This window comes from Heteronotia binoei, chromosome 3 (genome assembly GCF_032191835.1).
Source record: "Heteronotia binoei isolate CCM8104 ecotype False Entrance Well chromosome 3, APGP_CSIRO_Hbin_v1, whole genome shotgun sequence".
Taxonomy (NCBI): Eukaryota; Metazoa; Chordata; class Lepidosauria; order Squamata; family Gekkonidae; genus Heteronotia; species Heteronotia binoei.
The window spans coordinates 59,745,637-59,767,747 of NC_083225.1; the positions used below are offsets into that span (position 1 = coordinate 59,745,637).

General features: G+C 42.3%; 1 protein-coding gene across 1 annotated transcript; it reads right to left on the reverse strand.

Moving 5' to 3' along the window:
* Nucleotides 1-4,562: 4,562 nt before the first annotated feature.
* Nucleotides 4,563-21,675, reverse strand: LOC132568923 (P2Y purinoceptor 8-like). Its single transcript, XM_060235106.1, has 2 exons — nucleotides 21,577-21,675; nucleotides 4,563-6,019 (listed from the first exon to the last, which is right to left on the reverse strand). The coding sequence occupies exon 2, from the start codon at nucleotides 5,955-5,957 to the stop codon at nucleotides 4,878-4,880; it is 1,080 nt and encodes a 359-aa protein (XP_060091089.1). The 5' UTR covers nucleotides 5,958-6,019; nucleotides 21,577-21,675; the 3' UTR covers nucleotides 4,563-4,877.
* Between the last annotated feature and the right edge of the window lie 436 nt (nucleotides 21,676-22,111).

The window sequence follows — 22,111 nt, forward strand, 5'->3', positions numbered from 1 at the left end:
CAACTGAACCTCAAGAAGTTGCAGATGCCCTGCCAATAGTAGTTTATACTGAACCTGATTACATTTTTATTAGTATATTCAATCCAAGTATATTTTGAATATCAGTGCACAGAATATAGGCAAGTAATTTTATTTATTTCTTGATCTAGAATTATAACCTACCGGTACCTCCCTCTGTAAACAAGGATTCAGGGTGAGGGACAACATTTCCAACAATATTCACAAATAGTTTAAAATTAAAATAACCGTAACAATTCAATGAACAACTTCAGATGGCACAAAAAGGCACACAATTTAATGCCCTTTTCCTGATGGGGGAAGAGGAAGGAAGGAGCCAGGCTAGCTAGAAACCCGTCACTGTCCTCAACTATAGGCCTGGCAGAACATCTCTGTCTTACAAGCCCTGTGGAACTGCATTAGGTCCCACAGGGCATGGATGTCATTTGGCAGAGAGTTCCACCAGGTTAGACCAGGGCCAAAAAAGCCCTGGCTCTGGTTGAGGACAGCCAGATATTTTGGGGTCAGGGTAGGTGCTCCCTTGACTGTAAAGCTGTTTGGGGGATATACCAGGAGAGGTGGTCCCATAGATATGTTTGTCACAGACCATTTAGGGCCTTAAAGGTTAATACAAAAACCTTGAACCTTGATAAAAGGAAGTACTTCGTCACCCAAAGGGTGATTAACATGTGGAATTCACTGCCACAGGAGGTGGTGGTGGCCACAAGTATAGCCACCTTCAAGAGGAGGTTAGATAAAAATATGGAGCAGAGGTCCATCAGTGGCTATTAGCCACAGTGTGTGTGTGTGTGTGTGTGTGTGTGTATATATATATATATATTTGGCCGCTGTGTGACACAGAATGTTGGACTGGATGGGCCATTGGCCTGATCTAACATGGCTTCTCTTATGTTCTTATGAACCTGATCCGGTATTCAATCTGGAGCCAAAACAGCTGGTGAAGCACCGGTTGAATATATACTGTCAATGGAATTCTTGTGAGAACTTGTGCCATTGCATTCTGGACCAGTTGTAGTCTCACGGGTAACCCTGCATAGAATCAGTTGCGTCATCTGGCATAACTGAAGGAATGTAAGTCTGGCAACATTTGCAATCTGGGTCTCCACTGATAAGGAGGCATCCAGTAGCACATCCTGGCTCCCGGCAATTGAGACTGGTGTTAAAGGTAGACTGTCAAGAGCTGGGAGTTGGCACCCTAACCCTGAATCCCACTCACCCAGCCGGACCTTCAGAACAAAATTATCTGGCCATGGCACTCCATCTGAAGCAATCAGATCTGTATCTATTCCCAGTACATGAGACAGCTAGCCAAACAAGTAGGGCTGCCAAGCTCCCACTGGGGGTGGGGGATCCCCTGCCTTAGAGGGCCCCAATCAGTCAGCAGGGAGCAGGCCATCAGGGGGATCCCTGCCCCCGAAGAGCCCCAGAAGTGACGTCATTGCACCGGGGATGCTCTAGGACTTGCACTAAAAACTCTATGGTTTCCAGTGTGACACTCTAGTAATGGCACTAAAACTCTATGGTACCACAGAGTTTTATCATGAGTCCTAGAGTGTCCGTGGCACAATGTCCCCGGTGTGATGACATCACTTCTGGGTGACATCATTGCACCCTGCACACAAAACGCATGAGAAACAAGTCCCTTTCCACAATGGCAGTGGGAATTGGCAACCCTACAAACAAGTAAGAGGAATAGTACTCTTTCTTTAGAATATTTAATATACAGCTAGAAGGAAGAGAGTCTTAGGAGCTACAGAAGCCATCTTAGAGGAGAATTTAGGTTTTTATATATGCTAAATTCCCCCTCCTAAGCTGCCACAGCTTGCAGATAATAAAGGGAATTGATTCCCCAAGTATGTGTTGCTCCTACAAATCTGAGATTGGGGGATCTGGGCTTCCAGTATGCTTCCTTTGTATCTTTTACACAGAATGTGTTGATCTTGGGACTCAAGGACCACTATCCCTCCCCAAATGGACCTATTTTGATTTTTAGAATTATTTGATGGAACCAGCCAACAAAGGAGAAAATATCTAACACAGATAAGCATCCAAAGAAAAAGCACACAAGCCTTTTACATTTTGCACACTGATTAAAACTCCCAATATACAATAAAGAAGAGGAGGAGGTGATTGGATTTATACACCTTTCACTTGGAGTCTCAGAGCAGTTTACACTCTCCTTTCCCTTCCCCTACTTACAACAAACACCCTGTGAGGTAGGTGGGGCTGAGAGAGCTCTTTCAAGTTGTAAGAAAGCATTACACATCTGAAACAAGGACTAACTTTGAAACTTATGAATGGCTCTTTTTCCTTAAAACAAGGTAGGAAAGTCAGGTACTTGAAAAACCAGGCTAATTTCAGACCTGCATCTAGATAATGCCATCTAATATGTCTTCTTTTGACTTGCAATCTAAAATTATTTTCCAATTTTGAAAAAAATATAAATATCATTTTGTTTGTCTTGCAGCTTTCAGCTTGATAGACAGAACTGGGAAAGAGATTGATAAATACTGTCCTTTTATTATTTTCTTTAAGAGAAAGAGACTTGATTTTTATTATATTCAGGGATTTTTTTGTAGAAAAAGTCCAGTAGGAACTCATTTCCATATTAGGCCACACACCCTGACATCACTATTGTTTCACCCAGGGCTTTTTTTTTTAAAGAAAAAGCCTAGCAGGAATTCATTTACATATTAGGCCACACTTCCTGAAGAAAAAAACAAGCAGAACTAGCAATTGCTGCTTCAGGTCCCACAAGCTCAGAAGCAGCAGCTCTGGCACTGGGGAGCAACATATTTCCTCTACTTCATGTGTTAATTTGTGTCTTTTGAAGGAAAGGCTATGGCTTTGCTTGACATGCCCCAGGTTCAATCCCTGGCATCTCCAATTAAAGGATCCAACAGATGGTAATATGAAAAATCTCTGCCTGAGACCCTGGAGAGCTGCTGCCAGTATGAGTAGACAATACTGACCTTGATGTACCAGATTTGGTAAAGGCAGCTTCATGTATCCATACTCCCATTACCTGTCAGTCACAGCCATGACTTCCCATATTGGATAGACCAAAGGGAAGGAGGAACAGGAATATTTCCACTGCATAGATGAAATATTTTCCCTTTATATCTCTGCAATAAAAAGACCTAAAAACTTGCTTTTGAAAAAATGAAAACATGTCAATAGATGATCCAAAAAGGTGCTGAGTGGCATGCCTAGATTCCAGGGAAAATTCAGTCAACCAAGCATTATGGCAACTCTGTCCCAATCCTAGTATGATGCTTTAATGATCATATCACTCTGGCAGAGGGGGCTCACTTTCCTAAGTTCTAGCTCTGGCCATTCATTGAAGAGTCAGGAGGTTAACCAAAATATTACAGATATGGAAGAGGGACCCCTTATTCACTCAAGAAAAGGCATCAATGGAGTAAGATTAATGCTGAAGTTTAATATCTCCTGTTAAAGAACATGCACTGAGATTTGATGCGACCTAGCTTTTTCCTCAGTGCTACAAAATTAAATCACATCAGTACCTTGCACATTACCTGTGCAATCCTAGGCAGCATTATACCCCTTAAACGTCAACAGATTTAGAAGGATGTAACACTGCTTAGGATCACACTGTTTATCCTCAGTCTGCTTCAGAAGAGATAAAATTCCCATTAATGTTTTATAAATAAAGTAGCCAGCCAGCCCCCCCCCCCCAACAGCCACCAGCTGGGGATGCGGGGTCAAGTTGCCATATCCAGGTTGGGAAACTCTGAAGGTAGAGGCTGGGGAGAACAGGGACCTCAGTGGGTACAATGCCATAGAGTCCATCATCCAAAGAAGCCATTTTCTCCAGAGGAAATGATCTCTGTAGTCTGGAGATGAGCTGTAATTCCAGGAGATCCTCAGGCCTAGGTTTACCAGGCTCTTCCTGGCAATCAGCATGGGACAAGGGGGTACTTACCAGGAGAAAGAGGAAGGTCCAGGCCATATTGCTGGTGTTGCATAGGAAGGGACATCAGCATGCTGCGACACCACTGCAATGCTCTGATATTTGGGCGAAAACCCTATGATAAAAATGGCTTCTACTATAGAATTTTTCTTCAAATACCAGTGTCACCTGGCTATTGCTGGCATGATGATGCCACTTCCTGTGTGATGGCAGTGACATTGCCTAGGTCTTCCTCTTTCTCCTGTTAAGTCCCCCTGCCTGCAGCTGGGGGCAAGAGCTTGGCAGTGGGCAACCCCCACCTCCATTAAGGGGTCTGGGCAACCCTACCCAGGCCCCATATGGAGGCTGGCATCCTGATTTACTCAACAGACATTCAGACTTAATATTCCTCACATTTTAAAATCTCAACAATTTATGTTTCCTATACACTGTCACCACAACTTGTCAAAACAGAACAAACTGCAGCACATCTAAAGTTGACTGTTATGAGTGGAAATATTGAAGACAGTCAAATGCCATTTTTCATTGTAAGTGGATCAATGAATGCTTGTTTTGGCATAGTTTTTCTTTTTAGATTAGTACTACTTGTAAGAAGAGACAAGGAGCTACCTGCCACAAAATAGTAACATTTTATTGATCTGTCTCACAATACCTGGAAATTCATATTAACTTTTTTCCCATGTCATGTATGATGTCATATGATGAGGCCATCTTGTGGGCTAATTGTTACTCCATATTACAAGGGACTCGGAGAGAACTCATTTTGGGGATGCCTTTGCTAGCACATTATGATCCCAGTAATGCGAACTTTCATTTTTAGTGAGCAGAATGAAATGCTGTTTGCGGTATTTATACTGTCTTGTGGCTACTGATATTTTAGAAAGTCTTAGAAAGAGGGCACCTTCCTCACACTTGAACACTGGTGTTAAAAAACACTTTCATTCCTTTGCAAAAATGGTTTAGTAATAGCCAATGCTTCCCCAGGGCCACTTGACATGGATCTTGCTGACATTGTCCTGCCATTGACTGAAAACACACTATCTCTCCTGACCTCTGCACTGTCACTCAGCAGCACCTTCTTGCCCATTACCTGCATGAATGTCTGGTAAAACTCTTTGGATGCAAAATAGTAAATGAATGGATCTATGCAGTTGTTGAGGCAGCTGAGCCCCAAGGTGAGTTTGTAAATGTGGTAGAAACTCTTGTCCATGTAGAGGCGGCAGATCATGTGAACAAGCAGTACAAAGTTGTTGGGGGCAAAGCAAGTGATGAAAACCAAGAGGACAATTACAGCCAAGTAGATTGACCGTGTCTTCTGCCCATTGCCGTATCTAGAAGATGCCTGAACAAGCTTCCGAATAATGCCAATGTAGCAAGCCACTGTCACTGTGAACGGGATCAGGAAGAAGAGAAAGAAGAGTGATAGGAGGAAAACTGCCCATGCCAGTCGACTAGGAAGCATGCTCCACTTGAGGACATCAAAGCAAGTTGTGATATTTAGTTCTTTCACTTTATAAGTCAGGTCTGTCTTTGCAAGTGGAAACAGGGCTAATAGTAGGGAAGCCCACATTACCAAGCAGCCTACTACTGCATATCTCTTTCTTCTCCATTTGATTAGCTTCATTGGGTACACCACTCCCAAGTAGCGCTCCAAGCTGATGCTGGTCATTGTAAGTATTGAGGAATACATGTTTGCATAAAACATCACCGTTACAGCACTACACAAGTTGTTGCTATACACCCAATTGTTCCCATTGAGATGATAGGCAATTTGTAAGGGAAGACAGCAAGCCAGTGCTAGATCTGTGATACTAAGGTTAATCATGAAGATGACGGAAGGTGTTTTGGGCTTGATGTGAAAGAAGAAAATCCAAATGGAGAAAACATTCCCAGGGATGCTGATTAAAACCACCAGTAAGTACAAAAGTGGCAATGTGCTCATGACAGTTGGGTTCCTAAGCATGGCCAGGGTTTCATTATCCAACTTGGAATGATTGTGGTCCATTGTGTGCAATCGTTGACTGTTTAAAGTTGGCAGGATTGTATCAAGAGCTTTAAGACTGCAACCTAGAAGTGGAAATAAATAGACAAGAGATGAATTAAAAATAATAAATGGAAATATGTATAGCAATTATGTCTACATTTCAGCTTTATTTGTGGATAAATTGATTCATTACCTTTTGATGACTTTGAAAACAACAGTGATATTACATCATCAATAATACTATCTTAACTGATCGAGAAACTAAACTGCTGTCTTGATAGCTCAATATTGTAATGAGCTCTGTGTGGGATTACCTTTAAAATGGTTCAGAAATTTCAACTGGTCCAAAATCTGATGGCCAGTCAGGGGCTGATTCCAAGAATTTTTATTTATTTATTTATTTATTTATTTATTTATTTATTTATTTATTTATTTATTTATTTATTCGGGATTTATATCCCGCCCTTCCCACAAGTGGCTCAGGGCGGCTTCCAACAATTAATCACGCATAAAATTTAAACAATTTTAAGTATAAAACAATTAGATACTTAAACATTTAAGACCTTAAAAACCAGTAATATTGCAATTTGATAAAAACAATGATATGATATGATCTTAGTTGTAGACCTGCCCTGGTTACCCATCTGTTTCTGAGCACAATTCAAAGTGCTGTTTCTTTCCTTTAAGCCTCTAAACAGCTTGGGAACGGGATACCTGAAGGACCAACTCCTCCCATGCTATCCAGCCTGCCAGTTATAATCTGCTTCTTAAGCCCTGGTCTCTATGCCCCCTGCCTTCAGAGGCAAGGCAAGTGTGTGTGTGACTTTTTAAAATGGCCTGCTTCTGGTCTGTTTTATGGCTATTTTTATCCAATGGCTTGATTGTAATAGATGGTTTAAGTAGTTATATTATTCTAATTGTAAGCTGTTTGAAGCAGAACTCTGAAGCAGCAGCATAGTAATATTCTAAATAAATAAAGTTTTTATAGTGCCTACTTGGATTGGTGACACTACACATAACTTTCCAAGTTGCGAAAAATATATCTATTATGGAGAACAGAAATGAACACTTAAAGTGCCATTCTAAACAGAGTCAACAGGTTCTGAAGAGTGTAACTCTGTGTAGGATGATGCTGTTTATTGCATACACAATATAGTGATTTACAAATCTGCTTTTCATTTTCTTCAGTCATATAGTTCATTTCAAATCCATTTATATATAAAAGCCAAAGCCAAGAAGCTCTTAAGGCCAAGACTGTAGGCAGACAATCATTTGTAAGAAAGCTGAAAATAGCATGAGCGAGCCATTGCTGTCCAAAATCTATATGCTTATTTTGATTAGTGCACAAAACAAATGAAAGCAAGAGGGTTATGGGATAGGGGAAAAATGAATTAATACAAATATGTAGTATGTTCTGCTATTACCACAATATTTTCCTTCACAACATCTCTTTAGTTTCTTCTATATAAATTGATGACAGCCATTCCTTGTTGAGACTTGGCATTTTGGTACAGTGATTAAGAGCGGAGGACTCTAATCTGGAAGAACTGGATTTGATTCCCCACTCCTCCACATGCAGCTGCTGGGTGATCTTGGATCAGTCACAGTTCTCAGAGCTGTTTTCTCAAGAGCAGTTCTCTCAGAGCTCTCTCAGCCCCACCTACCTCACAGGGTGTATGTTCTGGGGGAAGGAAGGGAAGGAGACTGTAAGCTCCTCTGAGACTTTGAGTGAAGGGCGGAGTATAAACCCAATCTCTTCTTAATTAACTATGGGAAATTTCAGTTGGAAATGACAAATCTGCATCATGTTAATAACAGAAATAAATGATAAATGCATGCCTATAAGAAAATATATATGTATAGAGAGGCTGTTGGAGTGAAATTAAAATATATATAACAAATACCAGGGAATGTAGGACCTAGGGCTCTGCAGTAGGCCATTATCCTGCCACCCTGAGTTGACTGGCTCATGTAATTGCAATCAGTGGCCTGCATGTTTACCCCTCTTTTTCCTCTTTTGATAAGTTTTGTAAGGATGTATAGCTTTAAAACCAACAAAATCTGTTTGATTAGCGATCACTGTGAGAAATAAAAAAATAATGCACTATACTTCCCACCAGAAACAATGTCTTCATTATACCAGCTTCAATCAATCAACATTTATTATGATCAGTAGATCAGTAAAACAAAAAGCACAGTTGACATATAAATGTAAAATTAATATACTGAAATTAAATTTGTAACCTTATTGTGCTGTAATTAATTATACATAAAAGTTATTTAAAAGTTTGTAACATCTACTTTCTTATGGAAAGAGTCTCTGAACATAATCTGGCCATTATAACAGCTTCAGTTCCCTCAATAACTATTGTCTGTCCCCAGTATATGACATCTGACAGTAACTGTGTCATCTTATTGTGGTTGGGAAAAGGACAAAAAAAATTAGCAGTTTTTAATTTCCCTCATGGTTTGTGTCAGACAAGTAGCCAAGGACTGCTTACTATCACTGTGGAGGCTCTCTCTGCCTACCATGTAATCACCAAAAAAAAGGTGAAATGTTGAGGGGAGAGCCAGTTTGGTGTAGTGGTTAAGTGTGCGGACTCTTATCTGGGAGAACCAGGTTTGATTCCCCACTCCTCCACTTGCACCTGCTAGCATGGCCTTGGGTCAGCCATAGCTCTGGCAGAGGTTGTCCTTGAAAGGGCAGCTGCTGTGAGAGCCCTCTCCAGCCCCACCCACCTCACAGGGTGTCTGTTGTGGGGGAGGAAGGTAAAGGAGATTGTGAGCCGCTCTGAGACTCTTCGGAGTGGAGGGCGGGATATAAATCTAATATCTTCTTCTTCTAACAGTGGAGGACACCATGTTCAACCATGACCCCTGGAAAAAGACACCCTCCCCCCATGTAAAGATCAAGTAGAGATGAGGGAAGAAATTCAGCAAGTCTTAATGGATCAGGTTACCTCTCTAGGAATACATAGCTACTCACTTTAACTCTTCACAAAAAAAAAAAGGAAATGGCTTCTTGTTACAGAGCACTTGCTATGGTTTCCAAATAAAGCAAAGGATTAAAATGCATGCTTAGAAGCAGGCAGGACTTATTCAAGCTCTCAGAGCATGGGGAGGTTTGTACACCTACTTTTCTACCTTTCTTAACTCTAGATGCAGGGAGAAGAAGACAGATGAAATGCACAGGTCTGTGCTTGTTTACTGAGAAGCAAGTTCCACCAGAATTTTTCATCCCAGGGGCAAAAGAAGCCTTTATTGGTCTCCTCTTATTAGTCCAGCTTTATTGGTTATATGTGATGTTCTTCAAACAGGAGAATTAACCAGGAATGAAGAAAATGTTTTATAAACATTTGTAAAGAACCCAAGAATGATCTGTAGATCAATTCATAGGGTGTAGGATTTGTCAGTAAAAGGAATTTAAAGTTAATGTTATTGTTACAGAATCATAGAATGGGGAAGAATCTGTTGAGTCATCTGGGGTAGGTGTAAGATTGGTTGCATGAGGCGCTGTTGTTGTGGGTTTGGGTACATGACAAAAGGCTTCCTTTTTGCATGTCTTCACATAACTGATTTTAAAATGCTAGTGATTATAGTCATATATAAGTAACGGTTGATAAAGAAAGTAGAACCACAGAGATTAAACTGAAGATGTCAAATAAAGACTTCTGTCTCATATATCTGATTTCTGATAACATCAGCACTGTTGCTGAGTAATCAAACTGGGAGGGGAACACAGTTCTGACATTAAATTATCTACCCCTATTGAAGAATGAGTTAGATTTTAGAACCGCTGTTTATCTCTTGGCCAAAGCACCATGCCATCAACTTGAGTCTTACATATGTTGATGTCATGAGTAGGAGCTTTTAGAAAGTGAATAATGAATATAAATCAAATAATATCACACAGGGCTTTTTTGGTAGGAAAAAGCCCAGCAGGAATTCATTTGCATATTAGGCCACACACCCTGATGTCACCATTGTTTCACACAGTGCTTTTTGTAGAAAAAGCCCAGCAGGAATTCATTTGCATATTAAGCCATACCTCCTGATGTTAAGCCAGCTGAAACTGCGTTCCTGTGCGTTCCTGCTCAAAAAAAGCCCTGATATCACAACATCTCAGCATATATATCAATATTGCACCCATACATTGACTGTGTGTGTAAAGTGCCATCAATCTGCAACTAAATTATGGCAACTCCAGCAAGGGGCTTCCAAGGCAAGGGAGCAACAGAGGTGGTCTGCCATTGCCTTCCTCTGCAGAGTCTTCCTTGGAAGGCTCCCTACCAAGTACCAACCTTGCTTAGTTTGCAAGTTCTGACAAGATCAGGCTATATCATTTTGCTTTCTCCCCATACCCTAGATGTATGTATGTAAACACACACACACTAAAATTTACACAGGGCAGCAATAAAATGGCCAGTGCCTTATGAATGCCCTGAAGGTTTTAGATTTCTTGAGTATAGAGTATGTAGTTAATTATACGCAGTGCTTACATACAGAGAGACAGATGCTCTTCAACTTTGTTCTCTGTGCTGCTCTGAAGAGCTACATGGCAAGACAATCAATTAATCACCACTACAAGGATGGTGCTTCTTGTACTGACTCAATTTGTTTTGTTTGTGCTACTTTTTGCAAGCTTGCCATACACATCTTATTATTTGAGGCTGCACAGTTGTTTCAAGCAACAGGCCAGTGAGTACGCTCACACAAGCAGATCTTGCTCACAACAGACTTGCCAGCTTGCTACTGGAAACAAAGACTGTGTGGCACTTTGACTCAAGAGGGAGTCCATCAGTCTGCTGTGAAGGTGTGCCTCTGTGCAGCCAGTTCTCTAGCAGAAGATGCTTACTTGGCAGGCAGCTCTTTATGAATAGTGCTACTTGCAAGTAGGTGCTCAAGCTTTACACTTCAAACAGCAAGCAATAAACTACTCTGAAGCAGAGAAGTGTCCAAGCTGTGAAACTGTAAGGGGAGCAGATGACAAGAAGAAACAGGGCTCTCATAGTACAAATACAGAAGAAACATTTGCTCTGATGCAGCTTGCTATTCAGGGTCAGAAAAGCAACAACTGTCAGGTTTTCTTATTCTCTACTTCATATAAGTGACATGGAAGAACTGTTTCTCTTTGCATCTGCTTACCATGAAACCACATTGCTCAAAATATCAGTCAGACCATATGAAGAATATTGTGGACAGTTAGTACATCTTCAATGTGGTTTTGACTTCCCCACAATAAACCAGATAAATGGGGTTCCAGACAGAGGCATCACTCAGACCAGGTGGAGATTTTACTAGCAACCTCTGGTATGTGTTCAGTTATACCCAAGGTACAGACAGACAGGAAGCTGATAAATGATGCATAACTTCCTTAAAAAATAATACATCTCAAATGTGGGTTCCTTGGTGGTACCACTCCCTAACATGTATTTCCCATAGAAGTTACTTTTTGTGCATTTTATGAGATTCTTTAATGACTGTACGGTTTTGAAACATGCTTGTGGAAGCAATCTGGGTGATGATTCTGGGCTTGTGAAGATAGAATCACGTCCTTTTATTCCTCCTTTAGAGAGCTGAGTGGGCACCGTACTAACATTGCTATAGGCCTGGGCTACAGCTGAATACTACTGAAGAGTAAAGGGGAAGTTGAGGCAGTAGAAAGAGGTAAGAATCCCAAGTCACCAGGAGAAGAAGGCAGGAGACACCTAAAGATAAAAGGTGAGGCAAAGCTAGTTTAGAGGCTGTCCCATTTCTCACACATGTTGTAAGAGACAGTCCATCTTTCCAGCCGAATTTCTGTTCATATGTCCTCTTTTTGGTGGGTACCTCCCTGGTCTATAATATATTTAATAAACGTTTTATAGCACTGCAACAGGAAATATTTCTAAATAGGAACTCACAAGACAATGTTTTGACTGCTGAGCATGTATTTAACTTCCTTTTTTATAGGTCAAATCATGTGCAAAGTGCCTGACATACCATTTTAAGAGCTAAATAATAAACATCTGCTAATAAACAAGAATGAAAATTTTGTTATTTTTGTCACGCAGTTGGTGGCAAAAAAGTTGTTACTGTCTCCATGTAAAAGGAGAGTAAAATCAGGGCAAGGGAGAACTTGCAAATGCTTTCTCCCCTTAAATACAATGCTGTGCCAGTTTGGGAGTGTAGGACTCTTGTCTAAGCAACCAGCCACATTGAAGATGTACTAATTGTCCACAATATTCTTCACATGGTGTAATGGTCAGAGTGTTAGAAAACAAGGTAGGAGACCCAGGTTTGAAACCCCAGTCTGCCATGGAAGCTCACTAGCTGACCATGGGCTAGTCACACTTTCTCTCAGCCTTGCCTAATGTATTTTATAAGGATTTTTGTTGTACGGGTAAAATGGAAGAGTAGACAGCAATGTTGTAAGCTGCTTTGGGTTCCCATTGAGGAGGAAAGTGGGATATAAGGGTGTGCAAAAAATAATAATTTTTCGGGTTTGGGTATATTGGATCAAAAATATTGATATTTCCAAATTCCAACTACTAGTATAGTATTATTAGGATTGGGGGGGGATTTCTGAATTTTTGGGGGTCCATTATTGCCTATGGGCAATGGCTAGGGGAAAGGTATAGTTGTTTTTCAGGGCTTCTGGGTGGCTGGGGGAGTTGTTTTTAGAGATATAGGCACCAAAATTACAGCAGACCTACTGGTGCCATGTCAGTTGGGCCAAGGGGGTCCAATTTTATGGGCCTCTGAATAGGTGCCCCCAGCTGTTCTCCATCATTTTCTACAGAAAGGGAGGGGAACCCTGCAAGCTGCTTCCCAGGCAAAAAGCCATGCCTGCAAGTAGCAATCACTGACAAACAGCAGCTTCACTAAATCATTGTAGAGCTCAGGAATCTCAGCAGAACCAGAAGCCAGTGTGCCAAACCAAACAGTAAGAAAATCAAACCACAGAATCTCTGCACTGTCTGCAGTTGAAAATGAAGGTGTGGGGCATTTTTTCAAGCCCAGCATTGCCAGTTGCAGCATACAGAATGCTAAGCAGAACCAGTGCCACTGTGGTGAAGCAAGCTTAAAGGACTGATCTCAAAGCACAGAATCACAAGAAACTCAAATAATTTATTTATTTATTTATTTATTTTTATTTATTTTTATTTGATCTGATTTATATCCCACCCTACCCCACCGAAGTGGGCTCAGGGTGGCTCACAGCATAAAAATTCTATCAATAACATTCAGAATTAAAATACAATAGTAATCTACATAGTTAAAACGTTAATATCGATACATCAGTCCATATCAGTGTGCTATCTATAGACTTCCTTCAGTATTTCGGTGCCAGTCAGTTATAAGCCAACCGGAAGAGGACTGTCTTACAGGCCCTGCGGAACTGTCCAATATCCCGCAGGGCCCTGACCTGTCCTTAAGAGGAGTTGCAAATAAGAGGAGGAGTTGCAAACCCAGCACAACCAGTTCAGTCTACAGAATGCCCAGCAGAACCAGTGCCATTACGGTAATGCAAGCAAAAGAGGACTAATTTCAAACCAGAGAATCCCTGCAGTACAAACAGTGTGGGATTTTCAACAAATCCAAGCAATGGGTGGATTTTACAAGGCCAGCAAAACCAGCAGAACCCAGTGCCATTGGCATTGCAAGCTTAAAAGGTCTGAACTCAAAGCACAGAATCATAACAAAGCCATGCTCTATGCAAGAAAATGGGAAGGGAACACAGCAAGTGGGGGGGGGGGACATCTTGAAACTGACAAGAGCCATGGGGAAGCCCACAAAAACCCAAGACACAGAAGCAAAAAAAGAAAAGGAAAAAAACCAGTCATCATAGCCTGTAATGCTAGCTCCTGATCTTCCTGGAAAATCCCAAATATATCCGGGATTTTTTGGGGGGGAATATATATATATTTGGTTTTCCAAGAAATCTCAGATATCTTTGGGATGCTGAAGTATACCGGAAAATACTGATAAGTTTTTTGGGGGGTATATTTTCATCTCCGGTTTATCCAAATGTATAAATTTATTAATTCAATAAACATAACTTGAATATTTAATTCATTATTTAAATAAACTTAGCTCTTATTATGCATAATTTAAACATGAGAGACATTAAACATTTTTTCTGATTTAGACTTCTCATTGGAAGTTAGCCATGATACCCAATTACTTACAAGGGATGACTGATAGGTGCCCTGCAGTGTGCATGTGACCCCTGAATAATATTCCAGTCCCCTTCCCAAGAGTTCAGAGAAGTTAACAAGCGGTCTACTTGATAGTAAGGTCACTTAGGGTGTTCCTGCATGTTACTTTTCACCAATAGTGGTATCAAGATCTCGTCACTTTCTAAGATAAGACATTTTATGCCGAATTGGAATAACTGAGTAAAATAAACATCTTTCAATTATTGCTTTAACACTTCAGTTTGTTACTTTGGTCTATGAAGTTTGGGTGACTGCAAAAAAAAGCAGCTCTGCAGATGTGGGTTTCAGTAGAACTGTTGCTGTTTTTAGCATTTGACATGGGGGGGGGACTACCAACAACTGGTGCAGCAGGTTATTATTTATTTCATTTATATCCCGCCCTCCCCCACCACGGCAGGCTCAGGGCGGCTAACAACATTCTACAATCATACAATAACAAGTAAAACCTTAAAATTACAATATAGAGCAATAAAACATTAAAATATTAACTTAAAACCAATCCAATAATACAGTTGTGATGCGGTATAGATCTTTAGACCGCATTGGCGGACCCTTGGTTACCGTTTTTCCTAGCAGTCCGAGTATGCTAATTTAAAAAGGGTGGTCTTGCAGGCCCTGCGGAACTGTTCAAGGTTCCGCAGGGCCCGCACCTCCTCTGGGAGTCGGTTCCACAGGGTAGGGGCCGCGATCGAAAAGGCCCGTGCTCTGGTACTCTGATATTTAATTTCCTTCGGCCCAGGGACAGTCATTAGGTTTTTCCCGGTTGACCTCAGTGCTCTCTGGGGTTCGTATGGGGAAAGACGGTCCCTCAGGTAGACAGGTCCTCGGCCATATAAGGCTTTAAAGGTAACGACCAACACTTTGTACTGGACCCGGTATATAATCGGCAGCCAGTGCAGTCCACGTAGCCCCGGCTGTATATGTTCCCGTTTTGGGAGTCCCAACAACAGCCTGGCCGCCACGTTCTGCACTAGCTGCAATCTCCGGGTCCGGCACAGAGGTAGCCCCAAGTAGAGGGCATTACAGTAGTCTAGTCTTGAGGTGACCGTTGCGTGGATCACTGTTGCGAGGTCCCGGCGCTCAAGGAAAGGGGCCAGCTGCCTTGCCCGCTTCAGATGGAGGAATGCTGACTTGGCAGTGGCTGCTATCTGGGCCTCCATCGATAGTGAAGGCTCCAGTAAAACACCCAGACTCTTTACCTGGCGCGCTGCTTTCAATGGCGCACCATCAAAGGTCGGGAGAGCTATTTCCCTTCCCAGAGCGCCGCGACCCATGCATAGGACCTCTGTCTTCGCTGGATTCAACTTCAGCCCACTCAGCCTGAGCCATGTCGCAACAGCCTGTAATGCCCGGTCGAGGTTCCCTGGGGCGGAGTCGGGCCAGCCATCCATTAGTAGATAGAGCTGGGTGTCATCTGCATATTGATGGCAACCCAGCCCAAACCGCCGGGCAATCTGGGCAAGGGGGCGCATATAGATGTTAAACAACATCGGGGAGAGAACTGCTCCCTGAGGCACCCCACAATCCAGTGTGCGCCTCCGGGACCGCTCGCTCCCGATAGCCACCCTCTGTCCCCGACCTAGGAGAAAGGAGGAAAGCCACTGCAAGGCCGACCCCTCAACCCCAATGTCGGCGAGGCGGCGCGTCAGTAACCGATGGTCGACTGTATCAAATGCAGCCTTTAGCATGCATTGGTCTGGAATTGGATACATTGTTCATTGTACCAGATTATCATTAAAATGCAAAGTTTAGGAGTCATTTTACTGTAGAAATTGCACAGAAAGTTTCCTTATGCAACTTACTGACGTTCGCTTCTGGCAACACCAAATAGAAAATGAACGTCATTTATGAAGTTCCTTCTAGAATAGTGTAAATAAGACCCAAACTATATGTTACATTTTGCATGTGATTGCCATGGAGCCTGCCTTCCCATGGAAGCAGTGAATTCCCGGTGGCAACTCAGTTTAGAAGTGCCAAAGTGCCATATTTGGGTTGGGACCACATCACAGTGGAAGAAGGGACTCTTGCGTTACTCCACAGCTGTTTTCCTGACATTAAATGGTCTCAGCAGGGTATTATTTGCCCCAGCAGGGGGCTTCACATACACTGAATACCTGCACATGCAGAGCCCCAACTGGGCAAATAATGCCACCCTGGAACCATTTGGAGTTAGGAAAATGGTATGGGGGGGGCAGGAGCCCTTTCTCCCACTCCATATCACAGTTCCAACCAAAATCTGGCACAGGAAACTCACAGCTGGCATCCTGCTATCAGATGGTACAAAAGTACCAATTACTTTTTATACCAGGACAGTGACCTCAACTGAAAGAAACTGCGCTCAAATTTATAAAAAGGCATTAGCTATTGTGGCAGGAGTCTGCGTTGTTGTTGTTTTTAAATCATAATTATGTATATGGTCATCCTTTTGCAATCTGAACAGACCGTGAACCACTAATTGGAATTTTCACTGAAGACAAATCAATGACTTCCATTTTATCTCCTCCTATGCAGTGTTGGAGTGTTATGCTGAACAGGCCAGGAAAAGAAATTGCAAACATGAGTGCCTTAAGCTGTCTACTTCTGCAGATACCTGATTGTGCTATTGTTTCACCAATGGAAGTCTTATGCTGGAATTCATGCCAAAGCCCCCTCTTCAGGCTGCATTGATTGCTAGAATGACAACAAGCTATCCCATCTTGACATGTGTTCTCAACTGGGTATAAAATCATAGAGTTGGAAGGGACCTCCAGGGTCATCTAATCCAACCACCTGCACAATGCAGGAAATTCACAAATACCTCTCCTCACACCCCCAGTGACACCTGCTCCATACCCAAAAGATGGCAAACAAACAAAATACCTCCAGGATCCCTGGCCAAATTGGTCTGTAGAAAAATTGCTGCCTGATCCCAAAGTGGTGATCAGCATTTCCTTGGGTGTGTAAGAAAGGGTCACAAGAACAAGCACTGATGCAACCCTTCCTGACCTCCTTCTCATGATCTGCCTAAATCCACAGCATCAGCATTGTTGTCAGATGGCCATCTAGCCATCTGGTACGGAGGGGCTGGCCCACAGAAAAACTGGATGAAGTATTCAGGCAATTTTCATTCCATTAGTATAAACTGCCAGCTCATAAGGATTGTTTATTATGGGGAAATAGGATAGTCATTCCAGAAGAAGGACACCAAGTCACACTTAAGAGAGCCAGTTTGGTGTAGTGGTTAAGTGTGCGGACTCTTATCTGGGAGAACCAGGTTTGATTCCCCACTCCTCCACTTGCACCTGCTGAAATGGCCTTGGGTCAGCCATAGCTCTGGCAGAGGTCCTTGAAAGGGCAACTGCTGTGAGAGCCCTCTCCAGCCCCACCCACCTCACAGGGTGTCTGTTGTGGGGGAGGAAGGTAAAGGAGATTGTGAGCCGCTCTGAGACTCTTCGGAGTGGAGGGTGGGATATAAATCCAATATCTTCTTCTTCTACATGCAGCACACCCTGGTATGGTGCAAATGAAGGCACTAGCTAGTTATGTGTGGTGACCTGGACTAGTGTTGAAAGGGTCATGAGTGAATGCAACACAGATTTCTCATGGCAGTTGTTTCCCAGCTTTTTGTGTGCAGTGATTTACCACATACGTTGAGAGATCTGGTTTTCTTTCTACCACCATTGTTAAGATCCTGTGATGTTATTCAGAAAATGGCTTGATCTGCATGTCATACAATCACAGATGCAAACCACTTTCAGTGTAGATAGAAGCAGTCACCACGTGGAAAGATTTAAAGCAGCCTTCATGGGCTTGCTCTGTTGATGCCAGTTCTTAAATGCTGGTGTTGCAAAAGTCAAGTTTCAAACAGAAGGAGGAAGTGGTTGAAATTATTTGCATCAAAGAGTAGAGCAAATGGCAGGATGCATTGCTAAAGCTTACAGTGCATAGTAGGAGTCAAGTAGGGGAAACTTGGAAGTAACATTCAGATCCTGCCGAAGTAATATATAAACGTGTAAAATAAACATTATAGTAAAAGGTAGAAGCAACAACAACTGCAACATCTTACCGATATGCCATTCATTTTATTTCAGAAACAAATTCTATTGTATTATTCTAAGTGCACATAGGATTACAACAATTCTAAGCATATTTTCGAAGCAAATCCTGTTGAGGCTGGCCACCAGTGGCAGGTGAGGGTAGGGTTGCCAGATCCAGGAAAGGAAATTCCTGGAGATTCAGGGATGGAGCCAGGGTGAGGACAGGGACCTCAGTGGGGTGCAGTGCCATATATTCCCCTTCTAAAACATCCGTTTTCTCCAGAGGAGCTTACCCTTGCAGTCTGGAGATGAACTGTAATTCTGAGGGATCCCCAGGTCCCAACTGGAGGCTGGCATCCCTAGAATTCAACTGGATTTCTCTCACAGTGATCGGAGGGTTTCCTAGAACATCCAAACATCTCATGAAACTGATAGCACATCCACATGATACCAACAAGGTGAAGTTGCACGTCTAATTACAAAGAATGACAGTAATGGTTAAACATGTATATAAACCAAAAGACAACACATTTCAGCCCAAAGGGCTTTCTTCAGTGGTCAAAATTTTATCAACACACACATAAAACCATAATGGTACCAATATAAAATATATCAATATATCATTATAAAATATATCAATATTTCAATATAAAATATATCAATGTATCAGTGCATCAATGTAAAATATTCTTCATATACTGAGGAACCCTCCCCCATCAGAAATGATCACTAAGAGCCATATGGCCCAAGACAGAATGGTGGGTCCACCGACCATTTCTGATATGGTCTGGAGAAGAGGTCCATCAGTGGCTATTAGCCACATTGTGTGTGTGTATATATATATATATATATATTTGGCCACTGTGTGACACAGAATGTTGGACTGGATGGGCCATTGGCCTGATCTAACATGGCTTCTCTTATGTTCTTATGTTCTTATGTTCTTATGAGGGAGGGCTCCTCAGTACATGCAGCATTGATATGCAAGCATTGTTAGGAGCTTCACTTTTTTTGTGACTCATACACATCCTGCCAAGCTTGAAAAAGATATTTTATATTAATACAGTTATGTTTTGTGTGTAAGTTGATAAAATTTTGAAGAAGGCCCTTTGCGTCAAAAAACGTTGGGTCTTTTGGTTAATATACATATGTAACAATTACTTCATTCTTTGCTATTCGACAAGCATCTTCACCTTCTTGCTGTATATCATGATCTAAGTTTTTAATGATATCCCACTGCCATTTTTAATGCTATGATTCTGTGCACTGTGTAAGAAATATTTGCATTCCTGACTTGTTCTCTAGTAATTTTCCCAGGAATCTATGGTCTTTACCATAGAGATTGGAGCAATTTCTAGAGCATCACAGAGGATATGACATGTCATGACCCCTGATGAAAAGGAGCTGGAAGGGTTAAACATGTATATAAATAGACCTGGAAGAGTTGCCAGTTAACAGACCTGGAAGAGTTGCCAGCCAGTTCCTCAGCTGAACAAACAGCAGCTGGCCCATCAATCACTCGCCAGGCACCAGTGTCAGCTGTTGACGATCAATCTCCTCCAAGCTCTCCTCCTCCCATCTCAAGGGTTTGAAGCAGGCTCCGGAAAGAACTTTCAAAGCGAAGACATGAGGCACGCCGATGCTTCAGATCTCTTAGCCCTGAGTTCTAGCAGAGTCACTGCCACCCAGAGAGCAGGCTGATTGAGACTCCCATATAGCTCCCACTCAGGACCTGGTAACCTTGTGGAAGCAACAAGTCTATTCTCTGGCTTGCAGCCATGCTCCTTCGTGATTTTAACCTGCTTGATTTCCTTGGCACCCTGACCTTTTGGCTTTTGGACATTGACTTCTGATTCCGGTTTGTGATTCTGCATTGGTGACTTGGCTCCTGCTTGACTTCATGGACTTTGACCTTGGACTGGCTTTGGACTCCCGCCTGCCTGCATCCTGAGAACGTGACATGACATCACATTCCCTGAAACTTTGCACTCTGCAGGCACTGTCCCCCAAATCTCCCAGTATTCACTGATGAAAAGCTGTCAACCCTTAGTTCACAACAGACAGATGCCACCACCCAAAATCCCTCTGGTCGCTGCCTACCTTGCCTCTGCAGGTGTGAATACAGATAGCAGGGCATGGCAGACTAATATAAACTGATTTCCAAGGCTTTCCCTAGTTCTGCATGCAGCTCCTCAAAAGAGGAGCTGACCATGGTTTCCATAGTGCCCAAAGCTGTATGCACTCTAGAAGCTCCCAGGGAAGACCTCATGCTCCTGTTCCAGCAGATAAAGAAACCCTGGGTGTATCTGATTGCATCCGATAAAGAGAGCTGTGTTTCTTGAAATGTATGCTAGAATAAAATTTGTTAGTCTTAAAGGTGCTATTTGCAGCAACAGACTAACATGGCTAACTCCACTGGATCTGAGTGGATATATCCACCTTCCACACCTCCAGAGCCTTCCCTAGGACCCCAGGAAAGGAGGATGAGAACCTAAGCCTGGACCAGGCAGAAGACGACACACTTAGCAGTTGGGGCCTCCCACACTCCAGCCTCTCAGGAGCAAGGTGTTTACAGAATCAAGGGCCTAGCCCTTGCTACAGAAATGGGTGCAACCCTCATTTCCCTATATATTTCTGCATTTGAGTCCCACCTTTTGCTAGTTCAGCATCTTCTTTTAACCAGCTTGTGCTTTAGCCTAGAAAGCAGCTGACTGCTTCAGATTTCTAGGGCCTGCCTGCTTGCCTGTTGTGGAAATCTCTAGTCCCATGTTCAGCTCCTGCCTTGACTCTCAGATCCTGCCCTGCTTGTTTCTCAGCTACTTGCTTGCTTGTGCTACTTGAACTTTGCTACCAACTTTCCAGAATGGGATACTGATGGACTGGACAGTATGGGAAGAGAGAATTAAACCACAGTGCAAGTCCAAAGGATTCATTGATTGGATGAAGACATAAAGGTGCCTGGAATGTTGTTATAAATAGATTCACTACAATAAAATCCAGAGATTGGACTACCCTCTGATTAAGAATGTGATAATTTTTGAAATATTTTAAAATAGATCACTGTCCCCCCCCCCCCCCCAAACATATCTACCTGACTTTCAGTATAGTGGTGGTTTTATCACAAAGTAAGATGAAGCAACTGCCTCAGGGAGCATATACTATCATGGATTAGGAAGTGGAGGAAGTGGAATAGCCATGGGTAAATCAGCAGGAGTACTGTCCATCTTGTTTTCACCAAACAGAGAAAATTATGAGTCTGGCCCCAGTGAGCCAACCAGAAGATCCATAATTTTAATTTTTACATTATAAGTTTTACGCATGTATTAGTCCTTGCAAAAACAACATGCAGGTAACACAGGGGGGTTTTATTTAAACCTTAAACATTGTCAGTGTAAAATGTTTTAGAAACAATTTATGCATTACCTGGAGTTCAGTTTTTTCACACAGGACTGAGTACATGACCATCCTCACAGATGCTCACCTAGATCTCAGCTGTAGCATCTTCTGATGTGTTTTCTGATGCTGCAAATCAAACATTAGATTGTGAAGACTGCTGCAGATGAGGTCCATGAACAAGCAGCTGATGCATAGACACTGCTAGTATCAATAAACCAGTCCAATGAGTTAAAGGGTCCCAGAGTAACATACGAATCAACCTTCAAGGAAGCACTTTCTACAGTCCATTTGTGTGTGCAGCTCCTATTTATTTCTATTCAGATGGTAAGCAGATGCTCCCCATCAGATTTATTTATTTAAATCTTTGCACCTCACCTTTCTTTCACACTGGGGATTCAAAGTAGCTTATGTATAAAATGAGCCAACTTAAACCAAGATCTGCCTTAACACACTTCTCAAGCAGTCAATAAGCTATAAAATGGGCTTGGGCTGGTGCTGGTTCTGTCACCATGGCTCCCACAGGGCCACAGGCTCACAATCAAGGACCAAGAGCTCTTGAACT

Coding starts and splice junctions, on each gene's coding strand:
- LOC132568923 (XM_060235106.1), bottom strand. CDS start 5,957: ATGGACCACAATCATTCCAAGTTGGATAATGAAACCCTGGCCATGCTT.